This window comes from Micropterus dolomieu, linkage group LG03 (genome assembly GCF_021292245.1).
Source record: "Micropterus dolomieu isolate WLL.071019.BEF.003 ecotype Adirondacks linkage group LG03, ASM2129224v1, whole genome shotgun sequence".
In the NCBI taxonomy this organism is placed as follows: Eukaryota; Metazoa; Chordata; class Actinopteri; order Centrarchiformes; family Centrarchidae; genus Micropterus; species Micropterus dolomieu.
The window spans coordinates 892337-918306 of NC_060152.1; the positions used below are offsets into that span (position 1 = coordinate 892337).

The window sequence follows — 25970 nt, forward strand, 5'->3', positions numbered from 1 at the left end:
TCTGCAGGTGGTGACCACAGACCACTTCTCAGTTCCTATGCTTCCTGGCTGATGTTTTGGTCACTTTTGAATGCTGGCGGTGCTTCCACTCTAGTGGTAGCATGAGACGGAGTCTACAACCCACACAAGTGGCTCAGGTAGTGCAGCTCATCCAGGATGGCACATCAATGCGAGCTGTGGCAAGAAGGTTTGCCGTGTCTGTCAGCGTAGCGTCCAGAGCACGGAGGCGCTACCAGGAGACAGGTCAGTACATCAGGAGAGGTGGAGGAGGCCGTAGGAGGGCAACAACCCAGCAGCAGGACCGCTACCTCCGCCTTTGTGCAAGGAGGAGCAGGAGGAGCACTGCCAGAGCCCTGCAAAACGACCTCCAGCAGGCCACAAATGTGCATGTGTCTGCTCAAACGGTCAGAAACAGACTCCATGAGGGTGGTACGAGGGCCCGACGTCCACAGGTGGGGGTTGTGCTTACAGCCCAACACCGTGCAGGACGTTTGGCATTTGCCAGAGAACACCAAGATTGGCAAATTCGCCACTGGCGCCCTGTGCTCTTCAGATGAAAGCAGGTTCACACTGAGCACATGTGACAGACGTATCAGAGTCTGTAGACGCCGTGGAGAACATTCTGCCGCCCGCAACATCCTCCAGCATGACCGGTTTGGCGGTGGGTCAGTAATGGTGTGGGGTGGCATTTCTTTGGGGGGGCACAGCCCTCCATGTGCTCGCCAGAGGTAGCCTGACTGCCATTAGGTACCGAGATGAGATCCTCAGACCCCGTGTGAGACCATATGTTGGTGCGGTTGGCCCTGGGTTCCTCCTAATGCAAGACAATGCTAGACCTCATGTGGCTGGAGTGTGTCAGCAGTTCCTGCAAGAGGAAGGCATTGATGCTATGGACTGGCCCGCCCGTTCCCCAGACCTGAATCCAATTGAGCACATCTGGGACATCATGTCTCGCTCCATCCACCAACGCCACATCAGTGGGTTTTTAGTTAGAAAAACACAAAGCTCAAAAGATGTTGTACAGTGTTTTGTTTTTTCCAATTTGGTTTTGAAACCAAATAATCAAGACCTTCCATCTTTGTAGTGGTCAAGGAATAGGATTTCTGGTCTGTCTCAAAATACTGTTTGTTTTCCTTTTGCAGTTTTGCTGGTGATAGCTGGGGGATATTTAATTGTTTCATAATGTGTAGACATCATGATACAGCTGTTGGCATTCAAGGAAGGTTAATTTTTTTGGATACCCAAAGTAATCCAAGCTACGGATTTTAGTTTCTTTTAGCGGGGATGGAGATCAGTTGAGTCACTTCTCAGTAGCCAAGAAGAAGAGCATGTGCGTTTTTTTAAAAAAAAAACAGTAATTAGCAAATGTTTATGGTATGATAAATATCGCTGCAACCCCATTGAATATTTAAAATTGTACTATTAAAGCAAATACACAAATACACCACAGACTCTTTCACCTGTTTGCAGCCAGGACTTCTTGTGTTGTCCTCTCTCTATTCCTAGACCGTGGTCACAGAGTCTGGATTTGGTCTTGGATTTGATCTGCATCAGCTTTGTCTCAGTGAAGAGCTATCTGCCAATTATATTCATGGCTTAGGGCAAGATATCAATTGGGTTCAATATGTCCAGTGTTCCAGAATGGCATGTTTTGTTAATCATTTTATCTCAGGCCCTATCCCCACACTTGACTCCTTTACCTCCACGGCTGGCTGTAGTCTGCCTGTAAAACTTATTGCCTTGGTTTCATAGACAATTTTAATTTGTTCTGGAACCGCTCATCCCTCTTTAGATCTGACGGAGTTCATCCAAACAGAGTAGGCAGCCACATGTTGTCTGCTAACATTCAGCACACTGCATAGTGCGCTCCACGTGACTGACTGTTTATTCCACACACACCACCTCCATGGATGGTCATTCTCACTCCATGTCGACAGCTGCACAATTAAGCCCCACTTCCCAACGCTAGCTCCCCCTACCGGCCTCTCTTGTCTCTCACCCCGACAAACTGTTGTAGTTCTAAGCACCATGATGTTCGCAATATTCAGGCTATTATCTCCAGTAGGGAGTGCAGGGCAAATAATGTTTGTCAGAGAAAGTCTCACATGGTTCCTGTCCCTCTTAAATGCCAACACCATATTGATGAGCTTAGCCATGAAGAAAAAAATAAAATAAAGGATGGCTCTGTTAAACATCAGGGCACTTACTAATAAGACTTTATTAATAATACAGAAACCTGGCTTGGCCCCGATGGCGCTTCCCTTTTATCCAAGGCATCTCCTCCTAATTACAACTTTATCCATACCATAAGTGATGGGAAGAAGGGAGGAGGGCTGGCAGCAGTTTTTTCCAGATACCTTCAAATGTAAGCATTTGTAAAACTTGGCAGTTTCTCATCTTTTGAATATCAGGCAATCTTACTCAATAACGATTCTTCCATCTTACTAATCACCATCTATCGGCCCCCCAAGCACACAGCTTCATTTATACATGAAATATCAGAACTAATGTCTATATGCTTAATTAATTATGACGTAATTCTCATCTCTGGGGACCTAAATTTGCATGTTGACAATGTCTCTGATAGCAAGGCTAAGGACCTTTTACAGCTTTTCTTCTCCTTTGATTTTATTCAGCATGTCGTTGAGCCAACACACAAATGTGGCCACACCCTAGATTTGGTAATGTCTGAACAATACCATTGATAGAATTGTTGATACTGGTTTATCAGATCACTACGGTTTGTTTAACATGACTGTTTCTTACCCTGCTAAAATCAGAGAATAACATGATTATTAAAAGATGCATCTTTATCAGCCTTTGAATGTGCAAAACACCTGCACTCCTAACCTTCTCTGCTGTTACCTCAGTGCATGATAAAGTGAAGCATTTCAATCTCAAACTACACTCGGCCCTCAAAATTGCTGCCCCTCTGAAAACCAAGAAGAAATGCTAGTCCATTGTTATTCCTTGGAAGAATGAACATACACAATGCTGAAGAGGGAGTGTCATAGAGCAGAGGTAGTGGGGAGAAAGAGCAGTCTCACAGTCCATGGAGACGCCTTCAAAAGCTCTGTAGCTGTTTATAACAAAGCTCCGTAAATGTAAGTGCTCCGTATTTGTATAGCGCCTTTCTAGTCTTTTCAACCACTCAAAGCGCTTTTACACTACATGTGCATTTACTCACATTTATACACTGAGCCTAAGTGCTCAAACAGAAACTATCATTCACACACATTCACTGGTGGAACAGGCACTAGGGGCAATTCGGGGTTCAGTATCTTGCCCAAGGACACTTCGACATGCAGCCTGGAGGGATTGAACCGCCGACCTTCCGATTAACATGCAACAGCCGCCCCTGCGTTGTGCAAGACAAGCCTATTTCTCTGGCCTCATCAACAAAAACAGGAACAACCCAAAAGTTCAAGCTAATCGTCGCATAAATCCCCCCAGTCTCTTGCCCAGCTATGTCCAACGTTACTTAAGATGTGATGAGTTTGCGTAATTTTTTAATAATAATCAACATCCAAACTGGAATTATTAATAATACTATTACCTCAAGTAGCCAAACCCTCAACACCTCTCGGGTTAACTTTGATTCCTGCAGAATCAGTGGAGCAGAGCTCCATAAAATCCATCATGCAGATGAAATCATCTACCTGCCCCTTAAATACAATCTTACCACATGTTTTAAAGAAGTCTTAGATTGTTTAATTGACGATGCATCAGACATTGTAAATTGCTCTCTAGAGTCTAGTATTTTTTCTGATTCATTTAAAACAGCCTCAGTCAGGCCCTTGGTGCTAAGGAACTACTGGCCATAATCTGCCATTTTTGGTAAGATTCTGGAAAAGGTGCATGAACAATTAGATATGTTTTTACATGAGAATAAAGATACACAATAAATTTCAGTCTGGTTTCAGAAAGGGACATAGAACAGAAACAGCACATGTGAAGGTTGTCAATATCCTCAATGTGAGCTCTGATTGAAAATCTACGAGGATGGAAATTTCCACTTTTTTGCAGACGACACACAGCTTTATTATAAAGCCTGACAGAATTGTCAAGTCTTACCTATAGTTGATTGATAGTCAAACACATGGTAGCTCCACTTTAATTTTTAGAAGCTGCAGAGGTGCAGTTTCTATTCACTCTATTCACATACATGCATACATGTACTCATGTACACAGTGCGATGAAGTATAGTGCAAAGGATGCTGGAATAAATAAGTATAAGTAAGTATTTTGTGCAGGGGTTATGACTTGAGGTAGGTGGATTGGTATACAGTATATACAATATGACAATATAACAGTATGAACAGCTCTGAAATAGAGAATGGTTAATAAATAATAAGTGGTAACCAGTAAACAGGTGGCTGATTAGAGAGAGTTACTGGGTTATTGCACAGGAATTGTATATGTTTGTGACATGGATTTATTTCAATATTGAGTAATGCAGTATGATAATCAAATGTATTTCGGCATAAGTGTGGGGCAAAGAAAACAACTGAGACGATTCACAGACTGTGCAGACAGTCACAGCTTGTCTGTAATGTTAGATTCAGCTGTTTTCTCACTCATACGTGGCTGTTAAATAAACAGAAAATATGAAACGGCCGAACATTAGATGACGGTGTAACGTTACATTACCATGACAGTAGCGGGGCAGAAAATACATTTTAACGGACTACGTGTACTCGTGCTGATAATGTGCTGTGCTTGCGTTCATGCTGCTTCACGTATTCGTGGACAGCAGTTGTGCTGCAGTGAAGCTATTTCCAGTTCACAGAGCTCTCGGAGCACCACGTTGTTGAGTGTCTGTCTGAAATACTCCCAAACTTTAGACGGTCGAAGGCGCGGTCTTGTAGCTGGAGCTTGTCCAGGGGAATCCCACTAACACAGGATGCTGCAACGCTTCAACGCACGTATTGCGAATCGACGTATTTACGTAATCGATTAAGTCGACTACGTCGATGAATCGCCCCAGCCCTAGAAGCATCGAATCTGCAGAGAAGGTGATTGGCTGCAATCTTCAATCACTTCAGGCCTCTGAGGCGTGCAGGAAAGATTGCAGCTGACTCCTCCCACCCCGGCCACAAACGGTTTCAGACTCTCCCCTCTGGCAAGAGGCTCCGGTCCATCAGGACGAAAAACCTCTCGCCACAAAAACAGCTTCTACTCGTCTGCAGCTAGACTCATCAACAAGGCCCGGGCCCCCCACTGACACTCCCTCCCCTTTCAAATAATAAAATCGTCTCTGCACATGTAAATATCACATCATGTCATATAATGCATACGAAACTGGCACAACTAAGCCAAAACTTTCTAAAACTAAATGGAGGACAAGACCAAGTCTGTACGGGAAAAGATTGTTCTCAAAAACCTGGGTGTTCTTATTGACTCTGAGTTAAAATGTGATTTAAAATTCAACAGTGTTACAAAGGTCGCATTTTTTTTTTTTTTATTAGTTACAGCCTACCTTCCCTTGGAAGATGCCAAAAAGTTGTTAGTGCATTAAAAACAAAAGCATGTAATTCAAATGCAGCAGCAAGAGTTTCAACCGGAATGAGGGAACACATCACTCCAGTTTTAGCTGCTCTCTACTGGCACTCCTGCAGCATTTAGAATTGATTTTAAAGCTATTTTACTTGTTTTAGTTTTCATGGTTTAGCACTTTCTTATCTATCTGACCTTTTATCTGATTATATTGCAACTCGCTCTCTCAGGTCCTCTGATGCTTGTCTGCTTAATGTTCCAAGAATGAACAGTAAAAAATCTCTGGTGAAGCAGCATTCTGTTATTATGTACCAATGGCTTGGAACAAACTCCCATTACAAACAAGAGAAGCTAACTCTCTTGATAGTTTTAAAAAGTAGCTCAAGACCTACTTTTGTGCTTTTAACTGATTCCACACATTTTTATTTATGTATTCATTTCATATTATAGTCTCTGCTACCCTTTTCCAGTTTTAATACTTGTGTTTTGTGCTTGTGGCTTATGTACATGTTGCTGTATTGTATGTTTATTTATTTATTTATTTACTTATTTTTTGCTTGTTTAAGCTCTTTGAGCTTAATTTTATTTATGAAAGATGCTGTACAAATAATAATAATACACCTTTTATACTTTGATATACTCCTCCTAGCGGCGTTAACCAGATCCACCTCGAATTTGGGGAGAAAAGTCTTAAGACAATACATTAATCGCCATGAACCAGGAAGTTGTTGTAACTTCAGTGTATATTGTCCAATCTACCAATCTATTTGCAGCTTTTCATGTGGAATTTCAACTGGACCTATCCAGTTCCATCTCAACTTAATGTTACTTTCCAATTCCAGTAAATGTTACACCCAAATGCCCCGCACCTTCACTGGAAGATATTGATTGTGAATGAAATTCTATATGTATCGGAGAGTTTGTTTACCTCATCAGCCTCAGCAACTTGACAGATGACTTCACCGGTTGCTGGATTGATCGTAGGGAAAGTTTTCCCACTCACTGCATCCTGCCACTGGTTGTTGACAAACAGCTGGAAAATAAAAATGTCTGGAATTAGGTATGTGTCAATAAAACAAAACTTCTAAAATACTTAGGGGTGTACTCACTTTTGTCAAATTACATTATTAATTACAAGCTGTACGCTCACTACTTTACATTGTAGCAAAGTGTCATTTCTTCAGTGTTGTCACATGAAAAGATAGAATCAAATATTTACAAAAATGTGAGGGGTGTAACTCACTTTTGTGAAATACTGCATGTACTACTCCTAGCAGGTTGGTCACATCCACCTCAAAACTTGTGTGTTTTTGTGTAATGGCTTGTCCGTGACTTGGCGGCGAAGTTCTATACTTCACCATCAAACAGGAAGTTGTTGTAACTTGACTGTACATGATCAAATCTGTACCAAACTTTACATGTTTGATCAGAATCCCACCCTGAACACATCTACATGCCAATGTTCCCCCACCATCATAGCACCACCTGCTGGCAACAGGAAGTGACCTTCAACGAAGTCCTCCTTTATTGGAAAATGATTTATAAACACAACTTTACTCCACATAGTAGTGCCATGTGGAATAATGGGTGTATCTTGGTTAAAGGAAAATCTTTATGTCATTGTGATTGGGTAGAGAGAGGTGTCTGGTCTATTTTACATTTGATGGATTCAAGGGGGAATTTTTCTGTAGTACAATGTATTCATTAAAACATTTAATGTGAAGTGTACAAAGAAACAATTCTCTCTGGTAATTAAGACAACCCCACAGGCAATGGTGAACTTGGTTAGAGGCATGTTGCCTTATGAGGTATTTGTAGGTAGTTGAACTGGAATTTAAGAAGAGAATATATGCAAACAACATTTTAATGGGCGTCCTCTGAACCTTTCCCCTTAACAATTAAAAAGAAAAAAATATCCTAAAGAAATTATAAGGACATGAAGAACAAGATACCTCATTCTTCCTATCTCACCAAAAGCTAAAGAATGATATTTATCCTTGTAATGTGTTTCTGAAACAAAGATTTAACATTGATGAATAATAGAATAATTGTACTTTTTGTGATGCAGATATGGAAACTTTGAAGCATTTGTTTTTTTTGCTTGTAATTATATTTTGGGTTTCGGTTCAAAAGTAGATATCAGAAAAAGACTCAAGTAATACCGTTAGAGTACTGCTATATTTAATTTGGAGGATAAAAATTTTAGACTTGATGTATAATAACTTAATTAGTATGGCTAAACAATTTATCCATAAGTGTAGATCAAGACCTCTGGTTTTGGTTTTTATGAAGGAGTTAATTCTGTATAAGAAAGCTTTGAAATGTATAAAAACAAAACAAGCCTTGAATGTTCTCAAAATCATACACATACTGATTACGGACTCTGTGTGTGTTATTTATTTATTATTTTTATTCGCTTAAGTGGGATTGATACTGTGTGTACTTGTTCCCAATATAAATTTGTAATGGCTTGATTTTGATTATTAAATAAAGGTTTTAAAAAAAAAAAAACTTGGAATCGGCAGCTGCGAAGCGGAAGCTAACTTCGGGGGCGTCTTGATCTATAATATTTAAGGATAGGTTTGCTGACGCAGCAGAGCACAGTCTGTAAACACTGAAATGGCCAATCCATCACGTTATATTATTAAAATGACATGGACGCACTGGTAATAATTACCATTAAACCTCACAGTGTAAACTTCTCGTCCTCTTAGGATTTCGCAATAGGTGTCTGGACTGCTTACAAACAGAGTCCTTTCTGACTTTCTTCTCTCCTCAGTGCTTTTTAACAAACCATGTAGCAGCACTCCGTAACATTATTAGGAAGTGGCGAAACAAAGTTGGTGCGTCTGGATTCTGGACCTCAGCTCTTACGTTGCACGTTTTCACTTGTGGTCTTAGCAGCAGCACGGGTGGTCGTATATTACTTGTGGCGCAGTGACCGACCTGTACCTCTGGTAGGCTACTTTCCATTGTTGACACAGGTCGTTGTGTTTTGCAGCGCTATAACACTTTTGTTGGATAATCGGACATTACGTAAGCACATGTGATAACGTTACCTTGTTATAGTGGATCTCGGGCTGGGGGTTGGGTGCTGGGATGGTGGCTGCAGAGTAATGGCACCCTGACAGTCGGCTCAGTCTGGGAAAGGCCCTGTGAGAAAACACGGTCCGGAGCATAATGCTGCTTCTTGCACGGCAAACGCGACAGAAACAACCTGTGGCAGCGCAGCCTACGTTTATGCAGCCTGGGCAGAGCCTGACCTGTGGACCTACAGTTATTGTACGTCAGCTGGTCACGTGACTCGCAACTGCAGCCTGTAGACCAAGGTGCGCCAGGGGGCGTAATGTGAGTCTCCAGTTAAACCCTTAAAACCACAATAGGTCAATGGAGGGCCATGACGTTGCTATTGGATCTAGGTTAAAGTTCATTCGAAAACGTCATTTGGAGATTTTCATTTGTGGCAAATCCGGAACTTGGAAGGGGATTTTAGGGATGAGCAGGGGCGTTTCCAGGCTCTTGAAACACTGGGGGGCTTAGCCTAGCCCAGTAATCTTTCATGTTTTCATGTTCTCAACTCTTCATTTGCTGCATTATGGTGGATTTTTCTGCGCCAATTTATTGAGGAAATGTCTTTATTTACTTAAAAAAGGAAACAGAAAATTCAGGTGACAAACATTTTGTATTGCTGTCAGATATGTTTCTCCTGCATCAACTTTTCCCACTTAATTTCATCCCTGCTGAGTCAACACAAATGCAGGCACGACTGAAGTAACCCCTTTAAATGTCCATGTGGCACCTTTTCACCTTAATGATAGATTAATTGATTTTAATTCATTTAGAAACTCCTGGACTTTAACAGCAGGTTTTCTGCTCATGTTTCAAACTTTCTGCATATTCTAAATCTCTCCCACATACTGTATATGTTTCTACATGTGACATTTGCAGAATTATATTTTGAGACAAAAGTGTAATATTACGAGAATAAAATTGCAATCTAATGAGAATGAAGTCATAGTATTTTGACAAAATCTACCTGCCCCTCTGCTGTGTATTACCATGCCTTATTGCTCTACTGATATGGTAGTAGGCTGCTACCCCCTTTAGACAGTCTCGTCTAACAGACACAGAGCCCATCTGGGACCCATCTGGATGAGATGAGCGCACTGATCTTCATCAGAGGTGGAAAACCGAAACTCAAAACACCTGCGATCTGGCAGAAATCTCACAACAAATCCACACAGTTAACTTCAGCACCTCTGATAAAGTGCAGCTCACAGCCGCTTCAGATGGAAGTTGGAGCAGAGACAAAGCAAAGCTGTCTCAGACCGAGGGGACAGAGACAGCAGAGAGAGCGACAGGTGTCTGTGTCACAGTCAGGTGTGTCCTGTTATTCTCTCACTACTTTCCGGCAGACTGTTAACCCTTTGTGTAGCAAATACACTGAACTAGAAACTGACCGACAACATTTATGCCTAAATGTTTTGATTACAATTTTGCTAGGGACAATTCACTAGTTACTGACAAGCCCTGAAGCTGTGAGCAGCTCTCACTCTAAATGCAGGCATGCTGAGTAATGATTGGGAGGGTCACGTTACGTGAACTTCAAACAAATGTAGCAATATTATTGCGAGTAGCCTCCGTTCTTTGAAACCTGCAAGACAGGCTCCGTCATAAAGATTATTACATATTCATACGGAAAATATATTTGATGTTATTTTGAGTTACATCCGGGGCTGTGGCCCCGGAAAAATTACCTGGCAATGCCAATGGGGATGAGTACCCCAAGGGTGCTTCTCAGTTCTCTCAAATGCATCCACGTTTCCCTCACTTGCTTCTTTGAAATGATCCTGTGCTGCTCATGACACAGTAAACAGTAGGCTATAACAACACGTTCTCATCTCAGGGCATCAAATATGCTTTCAGAAAGCCTAGGCTGATTAAACAGTGACGATCCAAGTCGTTGCTCTGCATGAAGTGTTAGCAACTAATGATGAAACATCCCAGTTTAGTGAGTCATTTCATCATGGGTTTCCTTATCTTTCAATGGAATACCAGAAGCCTTATTACAAATGGACAAGAATTTCAGAGATACAGTATCTCACAAAAGTGAGTACACTCCTCACATTTTTGTAAACATTTGATTCTATCTTTTCATGTGACAACACTGTAGAAATGACACTTTGCTACAATGTAAAGTAGTGAGCGTACAGCTTGTATAACAGTGTAAATTTGCTGTCCCCTCAAAATAACACTTCACACAGCCATTAATGTCTAAACCGCTGGCAACAACAGTGACACTGTGAAAAGTGAAAATGTCCACAAGTAATAAATAAAATAAAGATGAGGTAGTAGCTGTTTTCTTCGATACAGAGAAGGCGTATGATATGATTTAATAAAGCTAGATAAAATGGGTATCAGTAGTAAAAATGTATAACTGGATTAAAGATTTCTTAATTGGCAGGAACTCTATGTCAGATACATTTTTAGTTGATAATGTAAAAAAGGAAGTGTCATTAGTCAGTATTGTTTTGAATTATAATAAATGATGTTTAAAAGAATGTTAACCCAGATATTGGGAAATCGCTTTTTGCTGATGATGGGGCAATTTGGAAACGAGGGAGGAATGTTGTAAAGAAGGTCCAGAAAGAAAATTGGTCTTTGATGTGGGGATTTAAGTTATCTGTCGAGAAATCTCAATCCATCTTTTTTACAAGAAAGAAAATCAAATAAGATATTTGTTTGAAATTGTACAATCAAACCTTGGACAGAGTGAAAACTTTTAGTTAAGTATTGAACATTATAAGATGTTAACGGGTAATATTTGGGGAGCTGATCGAGTTGCTATAAGGAATATTTATATTACATTAGTTAGATCAGTTCTAGAATATGGATGTATTATTTTTGGATCAGCTGCTAGAACATCTTTAAAAAGGTTCAAATTCAGGCCCAAGCATTGAGGTTATGCTGTGGAGCAGTCAAGTCAACACCTATATCAGCGCTTCAGGTGGAAGTTGGAGAAATGCCACTGATTCTAAGAAGAAACCAGTTGAGGGCCAATTATTGGGCAAATTTACAAAGTCAAAAGGACACACATCCTACAAAAAGGGATATGAACGAATGTTGGGAAAGCAGCAAAATTAAAAAGGAAGTATTTTGCAATGTAATATTGGATATAACAAAGAAATTAGGAGTCAATGATTGGGTCACTAGTCCAACTGTTTTAATGCCAGCTGTTCCACCATGGTTACTACCTCAGCCTATAGTTGATTTTTCTTTTCTGAAACAGGTTCGTTCAAGTTCAAGAACGTTTTGATATGCAAGCTTATGTGAACACTATGCTGCATGAGAGATGTCCATTTATTTACAATCCAGAGAATGGAAAATCAATAATGGCAATCTCGTTTGGCATTACAGTGGCTAGAGGAAGTCAATGGCAATGCTAATATGTTCAGACTCAAGTGCAGCTTTGGCTAGTCTCAAGAATACTACATCAAATTGCAGAAAGGATTTTATTATATTTATAAAGGGTAAGTAGACTGGGGATTGATATTCAGTTTTGGGTCCCAGCACATTGGCATCCAAGGGAACGGGATGGCACACACTAGCTAAAAATGGGTTGAAAGTAAATTGGGTAGAGGTGGCAGTACCAGTAAGCAAAGTAGAGATCAAAGCATATGTACGGAACAAAATTAAGAATTAAGATTAAGAAGATGCAGTGGCTATGGGAAAATGATAATAAAGGAAGACATTTATACAAAATTCAGCTAAACGTGGGGGAGGAAAAGTCATTGGGGAAGAGCAGGAGAGAACGGCGTCAATTTAGCAGAATTAGACTGGGTCACACAAAGTTAAATGCATCACTGCACCTTATTGGAAAACATCCCACTGGAACTAGTGAGGCATGCAGTCAACTGAAACGGTGTAGCATGTGCTGTTGTGTGCACTAAATACCCAAACAAAAGACTGGCTTTAAGGGATGGACTGGAACGTGAAGGAATTAAACAAAGGGACATTAAAACTATTTTTGCAGATAACTCTGGAAATATGGTGTTAAAACGCATCCTCACATATTTACAACAAACTGGACACAGCACAGTAATTTAAGGCATATTTAACTAGCATACAGTAGGTGGCAATAATGCTCCATCTGATTGCAAGTCGCCATTAAAGAGCAAATGCAAAAAATGTGGCAGGAATACTGGGAACTAAATGAAACTGGAAGACATCTTTACGGTATACAGAATCATGTTGATCTGGGAAGAAAACTGGGTGGGTGCCGGAAGACAGAGACAGTCGTTACCCGTCTAAGGATAGGACACAGAGGGCTTAACCACTCACTTAAAATGGATAAACACCCAACTGGACACTGTGTAAAATGGAATATTTTAGAGACAATTCAACATGTGCTGGTTGAGTGTAGAGGCTATGTGGAGTCGAGTAGAAAATAGTAGCAGTTGTAGTTCACTGTCAAGAACCTCCTTGGGGATAAAATATGGGGAATATCTAAACGCCTCATTAAATTTCTGAAAGATATGGGATTAATGGAGAGGATATAGGATTTTCAATTTTTATTTTATTTATTTTAACTGGTTTTGTTTGTTCATTTGATTTCCAGTATGCTAGTCTGCAAATCATCTGTTCCACACTCCAGTCCGGTAGGTGGCGTTAATGCTCCTAAATGCTGGTTGCCAAACAAATCTAAAGTAGAAGAAGGAGAAGCAGCAGCAGGAGGAGAAGAAGAAGAAAACAAAAACTACAACTACAACTTGGATTCTTCAAGAAGAACGCATCGCTAAAGTAATAATGTTAACTTATATCCGCAGTTCATACAGTAGCTAGTTAATAATTATTTACAATTTAAACCTGTTTTTTGTAGTAGGGAACTAAGTTAACTGGTACTGGGGTGAATTTCACAGCGGTAACGGTAGTGGTTAGCTTGTTGATACAGTCGAGCTAGGTTAATGGCTAGCTCAGCTAGCTTCTGGTGTGCTAGCTAATGCTAAATTGACAACGTTCTTATTGTGATTATGCAAAACGTTAACGTTAGATTAAGAAATGTTATGATTTACATTGCTTTAGAAAACTTTGTGCATATTACTTGCATCTAAATAACTAAGATATAATGTTACTTAAAGGCTTATATTTTTTTTAGGTGGGCCCTTTTGCAGTGAAGTTATTTTAACGTTATCCGGTGTGTCCAAGTATTCAGTTGTCACATTGTTCAGTCACTTAGCTAGATTGAGACATGTTTGGCTGGTCTTTGATCAGTTTGTTTGTCTTACAGCATGGCGCTCAAGTCAGGAGAGGAGCGGCTGAAGGAGATGGAGGCAGAGATGGCTCTGTGAGTACAGCTGCGCCCAGGGGCCAAAAAGCAACATTTCTAAATTCTAACTTGGTGTAGCTTGAAATTATATTGTAGGTGGGCATAGAGAAAGTCAGGTGGGTCTACCTCCAAGAGGTGCAGTATTTTGGAAAAATAGGCAACTATTACCATAATCCATTAAACCACACAGACAACATGATATTGAACATCTCGGAGACGCTCTGCTGCTCACACCACAAGCCATTTTTGTTTTTTCCAGACTGTTGACATTTATGTTGGGCTGCACAATTTACACAACTGATCTCAGACGAGGTGTAGATTATTCCACTCTTAAGAATCCAAGGCAGGAAAAAAATATTGTGGTATTGCAGGAAAATCAGAGAGAGGTCACTGGGGAGCAGAATTGACAGTTTTTAGGTGCAAACGGGTGATGTATTCTTTACTTTACCATACATGTGGTTTATTTTGCAAACAAATGAGCAATTGTACAAATAGGAATGGATATACACAAGCTACGAGGAAGGTTGTGATTGAGGAACAAAACACAAATCAACTTTCTACAGGAATATCAATAACGTGAAGTGAAACTAAAAAACATTTCTTGGATAGAAATTATAGGAAATATTTCAAATAAATCATATTAAATGTCCTCAGCAAACATATTTCAGGTTGTTGCTGCGTTATCGCAGTGTTCTACTGAGACACCAAACATCATCAACACCATCTCCCCTCCAGCTTCTGCAGTCAGAGCTGCAGCACCTCCTGCTCTGTTATCACCAGTTAGGATAGTTTGTGAATATTTGCTTGTCTTTGAAGCATTACAGTTTCCCCTAGGTTTTTTTTTCTGTTTCCATTTTTCAGAATTCTGGGTTTCACAATTTAAGCACATTTTGTCATCAGAAAGAGTATGTAATCATGCGGTGGATTACTTAAATTTCAACAATTCAATTAGAAAATATTACAAATTAAATCAATCTGTGTGTGCGGAGGAACCGCTAAGCTCCGCCCTCGCCAAAACAACTGCACAGAGAGGACAGGAGCAGCGCCTGGTAAACACCAGTACAACATTGTGTCAATAAAGTTCAAAATAATTGAACTTTTGAGGCAACGGGCAGGAAGCGAGTTACCTGTGTGTGAAAACGGTGTCTGTTTTTTCTTTTTATGGTTGTTGGAATACGTCTGCGACTTGTAACGTAATGCCAAGTTTTTTACCGAGTGTAGTCTGTGTGAAACACGTGACTTTATAAGACGCACCCCGACCCCCCACACTACCCGATATCATCGTCCATGCCGATGTTTTATTGTAGGCATCGCCCAACCCTATTAGATGCATTCATTTTAAAATATGTTGGCTCCAGCTTTGGTAAAACAGCCCAGTCAGTCTGTCTCTGTATCTGTCTTGTTGTAGTTTTGAGCAGGAGGTCCTTGGTGGTCCAGTACCAGTGTCAGGAAGCCCACCTATAATGGAGGCAGTACCTGTAGCTCTTTCTGTCCCGGCAGTTCCAGTAGTGCGACCCATTATAGGCACCAACACCTACAGACAGGTTTGTACTATTGTTGTAGTATATGGATATTAATGTACTCCAAACAGCTGTGTGTCCTAAAGGCAGATACTGCTACTGACAGAGGAAATGGCTTTGTGCACACCAGTCACCCTGTCTTCTCTCTCTCTTTGTGCCATCTCTCTTTCTTCCACTCTGTCTTCCTGTTTCGTAGGTCCAACAGACATTAGAAGCCAGAGCTGCTAGTTTTGTTGGTTCTCCACCACCAGCCTTTGTGGGACCAGGTGAACATAAACTTTGACATGCATGCACTCACTAGGGTTTGGCAATAATATACTATGTAGTAAATACTCTGTTTGTCATCATTCAGTCATTTAAAGTTATGGGTGTAATGATACTGTAATCTCATGTTTCGGCACACAGCAGGTTCATGGCTCAGACACTCTCAGTAATATCAACAAAGCTGGAAAAAGTTTTTCTTATATGTAGTTTATAGTGTAGCAAGCTTATATCTAGTTTATCTAATAGTTTTTATTTGTTATTTTGTAAAGTTGTGCAAAATGTACCCATATACAGGTGTATCTCATAAGATTAGAACATTGTGGAAAAGTTATTTCCGTGAAATAATTCAAAAAGTGAAACTTTAGCGTATTCTAGATTCAAATCACATGAAGTGAAATATTTTAGGCCTTTTTTTTGTTTTAATCTTGATAATTAAGACTTACAGCTCATGGAAATCAAAAACCCAGAACTCAAAATATTAGAATAAATAATTTACTATACAGAAATGTTGCAGAAAAGTGAAAAAGTTCTGAAAAGGGTTCATTTATGCACTCAGTACTTGTTCGGGGTTCCTTTTTACATGAATTACTGCATCATAGTGGTGTGGCATGGAGGCTATCAGCCTGTGGCTGCTGAGGTCTTACAAAGCCCAGTTAGCGGCCTTCAGCTCGTCTGTATTGTTGGGTCTCATTTCTCTCATCATACTCTTGGCAATACCCCATCAGTGTTTCCCACAGAATGGCAATGTAACTGTGGCGTGCCTGCGCAGGAGCGAATATATGCGCTGTGTGCAGCACTGCAGTCAAATATGATTTTACCCATTTTAAATGGTAAAAAAAAAATCAATATGTGGCAGTCAGCATTAATATTTTGGTGGGCTGCCACAAATAAATCCATGTATGGGAAACACTCTCGAAAGATTCAATCACAGTAACACCGTGGTCTGCAAACCAGTTCCTAGTGGTTTTGGTACTGTGGGCAGGTGCCAAGTCCTGCTGGAAAAGGAAATCAGCATCTCCATGGAAGCATGAAGTGGTCTAAAATCTCCTGGTGGACCTCAGTCCACTCGTTGTGAAGCTCCCCCAAGTTCTTGAATTGGCTTTGCTTGACAGTACTCTTTTCCTACCACACTTAAACCTTCCAGTCAACTTTCCATATATATATTTTGATACAGCACTCTGCGTACAGAGAGCCCTTTCAGCAGTGACCTTCTGTGAGTTACCCTTCGTGTGGAGGTGGTCAATGAGTGTCTTCTGGACAACTGTCAAGTCAGACGTCTTCCCCTGTGGTTGTGTGTACTGAACCAGACTTAGAGATGAAAGGTTCTTCTCAGCTCGACATTTCTGTTTCATCCATTCTTTATTCTATAATATTTAGATATGGATTTCCATGAGCTGTAAGCCGTAATCATCAAGATTCAAACAAAAAGGAAATATTTCACTTGATTGTAATGAATGTAAGATACATGAAAGTTTCGCTTTTTGAATAAAATTACAGAAAAAAAATTTCCACAATATAGTAATATTCTGAGATGCACCCGTGTTCGCACATTAATGATTTAAACTTTTTAAAAGACTGTTGTCTTTTTTCAATGAGGGGATGGTTGAAGATGTTTTATTTACGCTCACTGTGTGACTTGTGTCTGTCTCAGTCCCTCCAGTACGTCCTCCCATGTTGAGACCAGCCTTTGTCCCACACATCCTGCAGAGACCCGGTAAGACTACTACTAGACTGCAGAGAAGCCTTTTCCCCCAAGCTATCAGACTCTTAAGTTAAAATTCATCCTCAGCATTGCTCCATTGAATAAAGTTTATTTCTGTTTACCATTTTTATAATTGCATTATTATTATTTGTATATTTTCTGCTACGTAGCAGAAGGGTGTTACAAACTTATTTTCACTATATAACCTGTTATATTGTGAGAAATAAATCTACCCTACATACTACTAGAGTGCTAGTTTACTGGTATATTCACTTATTAGCAGTGTCTCCTCTTTAAAATAGTATCAGCAGAAATGTTATGGTTAGGTTAACATGCAGTTCAGTGTTTCACCTAGGATGGATTTGTAGCTGCGGAGGTGAAGCAAAAAATGTTTGTGCCCTACTCTATATCTGAATATAGAACCCAAATACAACATGTCTCTGAAATTCTTCCAGAAGCAGTGCTGTGTGTCCATGAGCATGCAATAGCTTAACATATTTCTAGGTTTGTGTAAGCCTGAGGTGCATCCATTTGGTGCTGGTGGTGGGGGGGTTTAGGTGTCCTACCCCAAGTACATTTTACGTTTTCTAGCAAAAAAACGCTAGATGCGACTGTATGTCGCATCTGCTATACCAGAATAGGTTACATCAGGGGGAATACATCAAGACCGTAATTCCTGCTTTGTACAAAAAAATAAAAGCCCAAATAGAGAAGCAGTGATCCAAAGTCCCCGCTGTTGCTCTGACCACAGATGACTGGAGGTCAAAGCTACCTGACTGTAGCAGCACATACTGCTGAACGGCAGATTAGTTTTTATAAGGCGCTGTTTTGTTTTTATATGCTGCTGAGAAGACACCCCAGAAGACGGGTCAGTCATAGCTCCATCATTGTTCCAAGTCAAAAAATATCATCCTTTTATGAAGGTAGATTTAATAAATAAAAATTTAAAAAATCATGTACATTTCTTTCTTTTTACTGGATCAAACTTACCAAACCGTGGATTTTGTGAATCTCTGCACCCTTAGCGATATTGTAACCTGAAGCTTCATTTGTGGGATTTTCTGTGGGACATAAAGACCGCTGCGTCTTGTTTATTGATGTTTCTGAGCCTTTATTTATTTTCTTCCTGACACTGTGGGTGAAGCCAATAATGGCACTGTCTGTTCCTGTGTGATAAAGTTGCAGTTGTGTCTTAACGCAGAATTAGGAGCTGTGTTTTGCTTGTGTTAGTTTCTGCTACTGCGTGCAGAGACGATAGCCTCTTGATGGGAGATTTCGGTATATACTATATATTTTTAATGTATTTATATGGTATATTTTGTTCAAAAACTCAATCGTTTTTTATTCCATGTCCAAGATTTTGTGGTATTATAACTTATTTATGATCAATAAATCTATAGTTGGTCCCAAGCCCTACATGAAATGATACTATTCTGAGACTGGCTTTCTCACTTTTTGCGTTTGTGACTGAATTTAGACAACTAAATGAATTTGAATTTCCAGCATACCTGCTAGTCTCTGCCTTTGTTCACAAAATGGAGTTCATATATGTTATTATCCTATCGCTGTGTTGATAGGTGGTCAGAGGCTTCAGATGATGCGTGGTCCTCCGATAGCACCTCCTCTTCCCCGGCCTCCTCCGCCTCCTCCCATGATGCTCCCTCCTCCCCTGCAGGGCCAGACACCTCAGGGTGCTTCTCAGCCCATTCAGAACATGGCTGCTGCACCTCAGGTCAGACCTCATTGAAGCAAACAGTGTTGGGCCACCGTATGTGGGAGATTTTTCAAAATGTCGGTCTGTGTGCACATATTGCTTTACGTCTTGCTGTGATTTTGCTAGCAGTTAATGTTTCTGTAAACAGAAATAATACAGGGGGAAACCTAATTTCTCGTGTCATAATTATCTTGTGACCTGCCTTGTGTTTGTTGGTTTGGCTCACTCAGGTCAGTGATATGGTTTCAATGGTGTCAGCACCAACGACAAGACAGGGAGCCCTGCCTCCCGTCAAACCGACACCGTCAATCATCCAGGCAGCACCTACCGTGTACTCTGCACCTCCGGCCCATGTTGGACATAAAAGAAATGATATTAGAGCTCAGCGACAAGCCAGAATGGTATTTGCCTTTTAATTGATACAAAATAATGTTTATTTGCTGTTTTCTGAGAGCTTGTTGTGTGCTTTTCTATCTCTTGTTTATATTTTGCTTATGTTGCCTGGACACGTGTGTTTGAACACTAGTGACAGGATAACTACATGAATAGTCCTTTTATGTGTTTGTATATTTTTAAAATAACGTACTTAATAAAAATGTTAGATGAATAAAGGTAAAATACTTCTATGATAACTCTGGTATGTTTTAGTAATGGGGAAGTTGGGGGCAGTGAGTATTGCTAAATCTGAAACGGGGTGGGGCACAAATGAAGGTATGCTGCTGTTGTACCATCAGATTGCATGTTCATGAGCCAGTCTGAGTGTGTCTGATATGGATCTTTCAGGAAGAACTGGCAGCACGGGTTGCAGAGCAGCAGGCAGCAGTGAAGGCAGCAGGTCTACTGGACAAGAAGGAGAGAGAAGAAAACAACGTCATTGGACCAAGCATGCCTGAGCCTGAGCCCCCCCACACTGAGGTACATTAAAAAGCAGCAGTTTGCTTTCTACTGTTAATTTTGAAGCTCTCATGATTTCCTTTATACTTAGGCTTCAGGAAGGATTTAGTATGGATGCAAAATGCACTATATTGCCAAAAGTATTCAGACATACAGTTGTGGTCAAAAGTTTACATACACTTGTAAAGAACATGTAGGTCTTGACAGTTTGAGTTTCCAATAATTCCTACAACTCTTTATTTTGCTATAATGGAATCACTGGAGCACATAATTCTTTGTAACAAAAAACATGCATGAATTTTGGCTCTCTTATGAATCTGTGATGGGTCACCGCTGTAGTCATCACATTACTGTGGTTTTGCGGTAATGTGATTATCGTCACAGCCCTAGTCTGAAATCGTATTTCAAGATTCTTGAGGCATGAAGATGGGAAATGTATTAAAAGTAAGAAAGATCCCCGTGAACTGTTTTTGCCTCTTTTTAATGGGGTCCAAGTCTTAATTAGGGAGTCAGACCCCTCCCATTGCCCCCATAATTCGAAGCATTAGTTCGGTGAAGCACACCACACCAAACTGGGAAAGCAATTTTTTATTTTTTTTTTTTTTTTTTTTTAATGGACCTGGCTTTGTGAAATGGTCAACTGTCACATTGAAATAGGAAAAGGAAAAATATTTTGCCATAGGCTACATTATAAATAACTTAAAATGCATAGCTGGAAATTTGAATTTCCCAGAAAAATCCACTATTTATTTAAGGTGTTTACCCTTATCAGTTATAATGTGATAGACAAAGGATAGAAACACTTGAACTTCTGCAAAGCAGAAATCATCAGGAAACCTGATACCCACGGAGACCAAGGGAGGCAACATGTCCAACTTAGCAAAGCATTTCACCATAGACATGCAGACTTGTTCAAAGACTTTAAAGAGCAGCAGGTTAGCGAATGCGATAGATAACATCATTACATATTACATGGCGGTTTTCCCAAAGAAATGAAGTTTAATGTGAGTGTTGTAAATTTTAATTTTTTACTGGAGTCATAAACCACCCAAAAAAACATGGGTGGCAATGATGTGAATAATGATTGCTGTGTTTCTTAACAAAGTAAGAAACAAATCACATCTTGCCTAAACAAATCATAAATCTAGCCTTTAAATCATGTGAAGTATTTGCACATTAAGGTACCATAAATATGTCAAATGATTAACCGAAAGCATAGTCAATTTCATTTATAAAGCACCAATTCATAACAGAAGTTATTTCTTTGCACTTTTCTTATATAGCAGGTTTAGACCTTAGTCTTTGTACTTCATCATATTATTTAACAAATTAGACCATAGATCCATTTAATTTTTATCAATTCTTACGCACACCATAATCCCAATCAATAGAAATGAACTGCTACTTACATTTAAAGAGGGGGTATTCTGCTCATTTCCAAAATCCTATTCAGTGGTTGTACCAGAACAGGTTTACATGGTTTAATTTTCAAAAAACACCATATTTTTGTCATACTGCACATTGCTGCAGCTCCTCTTTTCACCCTGTGTTGAAGGCTTCGTTTTAGCTATGGAGTGATACATCTTGTCTTTAAATGATCTTTGTTGGGAGTTGCACATGCGCAGTTTCTAGTTAAGGACTACTAGCCAATCAGAAGCAGAGAAGGGCGGGTGAGCGAGAAGACAGTAAACACGGCTTCCTTTCAGCTGCACATGTTGCCGACCAGCTTGGCAACATGTGTGTTGGAGTGTCGTAGTAGCCGCTTGGCGAGCGTTATGGCACATATTTTCATTGTGTGTTATTGCGAGGGAAAGCAAAACTTATTCTGAGAACGCACACTCTTTCCTGTCAGCAAACTAAGCAAAATATTGTGATACGTTCAACCTTAAACAACATATATCAAGGACATGATGTGACATATGTGCCTGTATGTGTTTGTTTCAGCCTGTGGAGAGTCCTGCAGAGGACAAAAAGAAAGCAAAGGCGGAGAAGGTGAAGAAATGTATCCGCACTGCAGCAGGGACCAGCTGGGAGGACCCCAGTCTGTTGGAGTGGGATCCAGGTACAAACAGCTGCAGGGACCGGAAGACATAAAGTCTTCAGCTAAAACAGCCAGAGACTTTATGATATAGATAAATATTATGTAACATAAACTAGGAAATGCTGCTTAAACAGGAATCACAAATAATGACATTTGTCCCCTAGCAAAGGTAACATTAAACACTGACCTCTGCTGTTCTGACTGTTTCTTACTGGGCCTGCGGTCAAAATGTTATTTGTAATCACTCACTCATTTATCAGCACTGAGTACCTGCTGCAGGATAAAGGTAATGTTGTCTGTCTGTGTTCTTCTCGTGTTTGTGTCAATCCTGTTTCTTCTCCTTGTTGCAGATGATTTCCGTATATTCTGCGGTGATCTTGGTAATGAGGTCAACGATGACATTCTGGCCAGAGCCTTCAGTAGATACCCGTCTTTCCTCAAAGCTAAGGTTGGGTTATTTTTCTGCTTATTTGCCTTGTTTACCTTGGGTGATCACTAAAATACTGAAGAAAAGTGTACAGCCTAGCTCTCTGTGGTTTTTGTCATCAGTTCCTAGAACATTTTACTATCAGTCACATGAATTATGCTAAATACAACATCTACGGACCTGAAAAAGAGTGGAGAAACTACATCAAATCAAATACAAATACCTCTGTGCAGCAAGGCTCCCTGAACAGTTTGAGCATGATGTGAATAAAATGCTGCAGCCTTTTACAGTCACCACATCTCAACCCGGTTCCACACATCTGGAAGGTTTTAGATAGAATCAAATACATAGGTAAATGATAAAAATACAAATGTAATAAATGCATCATTTAATAAAAATAAATTCAATAATATTATTAATATTAAAATTAAGTTGTAAATACATGTTTCAACGACATAAAGGAGTTCCAAATATAAATACTCTTTCTGCTTACATTTAAGAATGTACAGCCAAAGACATCAAAGGCAACAACCCTCCTCTGTAACTTTGTCATGAAAACTGAAAGGGATGTATATTAAACCTCTTATATTCATAAATCTACGCAAATCAAACTTAAGTAACATGAAATGAACATACCTCACTAATCCGTGTGTTACACAATTTTAGATCCCTGGGTACAGCATAGACAAATTTAAGTGTGACACAAAACAAACAGGTACGTCAGTCTGCTTTTAATTACCGTCAAATAGATATTATATGGCCGTATCATGAATACGTTTACCCACCAATGTGGCGGGTAGCCTTCCAACATTTAGCCGCCAAATGGAAAATCTACCCGCGGTAGGCACTTGGCGAAAATTCATTTCCAGCCCTGTGCAGAGGTGGCAAGTAACAAATTAAAATTACTCACCTTACTGTAATTGAGTAGCTTTTTTGTGTACTTTGAGCGCTGGGATCTCAATCCATTTGACAACTTGTACTTTTTGAAGTAGTTTTTTAAACATGTAATTTTACTTTTAGTTAAGTATGTTTTGTTTAAAGTATTGTACTTCGCTGCATTTTCAATCACATCCCTTACTGGGTAAAAAAAAGTGCAAGGAAAAACTCGAAACTGCTTCAAGAGCAACAGAACAGCTTTATCATGCAGTGTTAACTGTGAAAAAATGCTCTATTAAGTTGCAATGCTCTATTTCCTGCTGCTGCAGCTTCACATTAAAAGCATTTATCTGGCAGAACACAAGTTGACCATTATTTTGAAGTAGTCACAGGAAATGCAATCTTTTTGTAAGTGAGATCAGCGCTGACCGCTGTCATGCAGACCGCTACAATAAGGCTACACAACAAGACAATCATCATTTTCAACAGTTTCTTAGACAGCGGACCAGTTTGACATATTGTAGTGAGTAATGCAACAGTCAGGAGCAGCAGACACAGTGAGCTGTTAGATAAAGAGCTGCAGGCGACAGGCTGCACAGGCAGACTCATGTAGTGTGCAGCATATTGTACATAATTATGGAAAATAACTAACTGCCTGACAGTAGTTTGTTTAGCTGCCCAGACTTCTGTGCCCTGTGGTATTAAAAGGTATCCGTTACCACCAGTAGCCTAACTAATGTTACAGGTGTCTCATGCACAATAACGGGCAATAATGTTTTCATGGTTTGGTAAGATGCTTTGCTCCAAATAGCCAAATGACAGTGTTGGTTGGCATTAGTAACCTGCTGGTTACTTGTCATTTATTATACTAACGCTTATGATATCCCATTAAAATAACCACCTGTTTGAATGTAAATAGGATATGACTTCATATACAGTCCAGTGTTTCCTGTTTTCCCAGTCCAGTGCAGCCCGCCAGAGTCTAATCTGTTCCACCAGTTTCCTAATGAAGCGAAACATTCTCATAACAGAAAATCTCATTTTTTGCCATTGATTTGCCCAAGTTTCTGTCAGACTAAAATTTAAAGCGCCATATGGCTTTGTTCCCTTATCAAATCGCAAGAGTGCAATTTAATTAACAAGTATAAATAATATTAAATCAATATAAATAAATTATTTAAGGAGGTCCAAAAAGTAACTAAGTAAATTTTAAATGAGTTGCTTTTGCTTGAGTAGATTTTTATAACAGTAACTTTACTTGTACCTAAAGTAAAAGTTCATGAAAGTAATCGGACTTTTACGTAAGTAGAATATTTTTGTACTCTTTCCACCTCTGCTTGTGTGCGTCTGTGTGCTGAACAAGGATACAAGGAAATGACCACTATCATTTCTGTCATCAGGTGGTGAGAGACAAACGTACTGGAAAAACCAAAGGCTATGGCTTCGTCAGCTTCAAGGACCCAAACGACTACGTCAGAGCCATGAGAGAGATGAACGGTCAGTCTCCTGACAGACACGCTAAACCTCTTTCACCTACCTGCTTTTTCAACATTTGTAGCATTTTACACAGGGATGTCCTTGACGTAGAAACTGAACAGGTTGACGTCCAACTTAAACTGATTCTTCCATCCATGTTTTGTCCTTGCATTTGTGTTTCTTTGCCAGGGTGTAAATTTAGCTTTGACACTGGTTAGTAAGTGCTGCATCTGTGTGGGTACAGCACAGAATATAAGGCCCTGTACATACGCAGCATCCCATCTCTACATTTGTCAGACTGGTACCATGAAAAAATAGTCGATACCCCCAATAACATCACCCATCTTTAACTTTGTGACAGCTCGAGAGAATTGATGAGTTTAACTTGATGCACATCAGGTCTGTCGCACGTACCTGCTTCTCCACTCCCTGTTGACTTTTTTGACTTGTAGCTGATTCATCAACGAGCCATATTAAGATATCTATCAAACACGTTTCAAATATTTCCCTTTGCTTGTGCTTTCCTTTGTTGTTTAGCTAATATTTTCTCAGCTGGGGAAAACGCTACAGTCTGTTCCAGCTAAATGGGTCATAGAGCACCTGGAAAAGGCTGTATTTTTTTCAATTACAGAAAGCTTAGTCTTGCAGAATGTTTATTCAGCTGTTACTATTTGTAGAAGCCCTATTTGATGTGGTGTGATAATGATTTTAAAAGGATTTATTACAAGCAATATTTATGTCACTCTTCGTTTGTCCAGGTAAATATGTCGGCAGCCGCCCCATCAAACTGAGGAAGAGCATGTGGAAGGACCGCAACATCGAGGTGGTTCGCAAAAAACACAAAGAGAAGAAGAAGCTGGGCCTCAGATAGTTTATGTAAGTGGACAGATAACAGTAGTAAGAGCATGATCTGTCCAATCAGGAGTTGCACTGACATGTTTTTTTTTTTTTGTTATTTTTCCTTCCCTCAAATAAAACCATTTCTAAGTCGTTCACATGGACACTGTTTAATTTTACTGGATGCATTGACCTGAATATGGTTGTCACACTGCAGTACTACTCCTCACTGTATCAGTACTGATTCTGATTCCAATCAGTCCTTGGATCTGGGACACTGTTGCTTCAGCTGTAGTGTCTTCCTCAGGTTTCCTCAGCGTTAGTCTATTTTATTTATATTTTGGCTTGTGACCCCTTACAGGTTGGACATGAGGCCTGTTCCTTCTGAGATTGTTAT

At 39.9% G+C, this 25970-nt stretch overlaps 2 protein-coding genes across 2 annotated transcripts in view; one reads left to right on the forward strand and one right to left on the reverse strand.

Annotated features, from left to right (window-relative positions):
* Positions 1-8776, reverse strand: part of LOC123969035 (aldehyde dehydrogenase, mitochondrial-like) — a 39913-nt gene extending 31137 nt beyond the window's left edge. Inside the window, exons 1-2 of the mRNA XM_046046134.1 lie at positions 8556-8776; positions 6425-6529 (exon numbers count right to left, since the gene is read on the reverse strand). Of these exons, the coding sequence (XP_045902090.1) occupies positions 6425-6529; positions 8556-8675 (225 nt within the window). The 5' untranslated portion in view covers positions 8676-8776. The remainder of the gene's footprint in view (positions 1-6424; positions 6530-8555) is intronic.
* A 957-nt stretch (positions 8777-9733) lies between these two features.
* Positions 9734-25729, forward strand: rbm42 (RNA binding motif protein 42). The gene is made up of 13 exons (XM_046046137.1): positions 9734-9876; positions 13115-13296; positions 13784-13840; positions 15231-15366; positions 15539-15608; positions 17258-17320; positions 18886-19040; positions 19253-19423; positions 19806-19937; positions 21861-21978; positions 22308-22405; positions 24661-24757; positions 25495-25729. The coding sequence occupies exons 3-13, from the start codon at positions 13785-13787 to the stop codon at positions 25605-25607; spliced, it is 1209 nt and encodes a 402-aa protein (XP_045902093.1). The 5' UTR covers positions 9734-9876; positions 13115-13296; position 13784; the 3' UTR covers positions 25608-25729.
* Positions 25730-25970: the final 241 nt, after the last annotated feature.

What these genes read in the sequence shown, in the direction of transcription:
- rbm42 (XM_046046137.1), top strand. Translation starts at nt 13,785, where the DNA reads ATGGCGCTCAAGTCAGGAGAGGAGCGGCTGAAGGAGATGGAGGCAGAG. An exon ending in CTCAGCGACAAGCCAGAATG is followed by an intron (nt 19,424 to 19,805) that starts GTATTTGCCTTT and finishes TGGATCTTTCAG; the next exon opens with GAAGAACTGGCAGCACGGGT. An exon ending in AGCCATGAGAGAGATGAACG is followed by an intron (nt 24,758 to 25,494) that starts GTCAGTCTCCTG and finishes TCGTTTGTCCAG; the next exon opens with GTAAATATGTCGGCAGCCGC.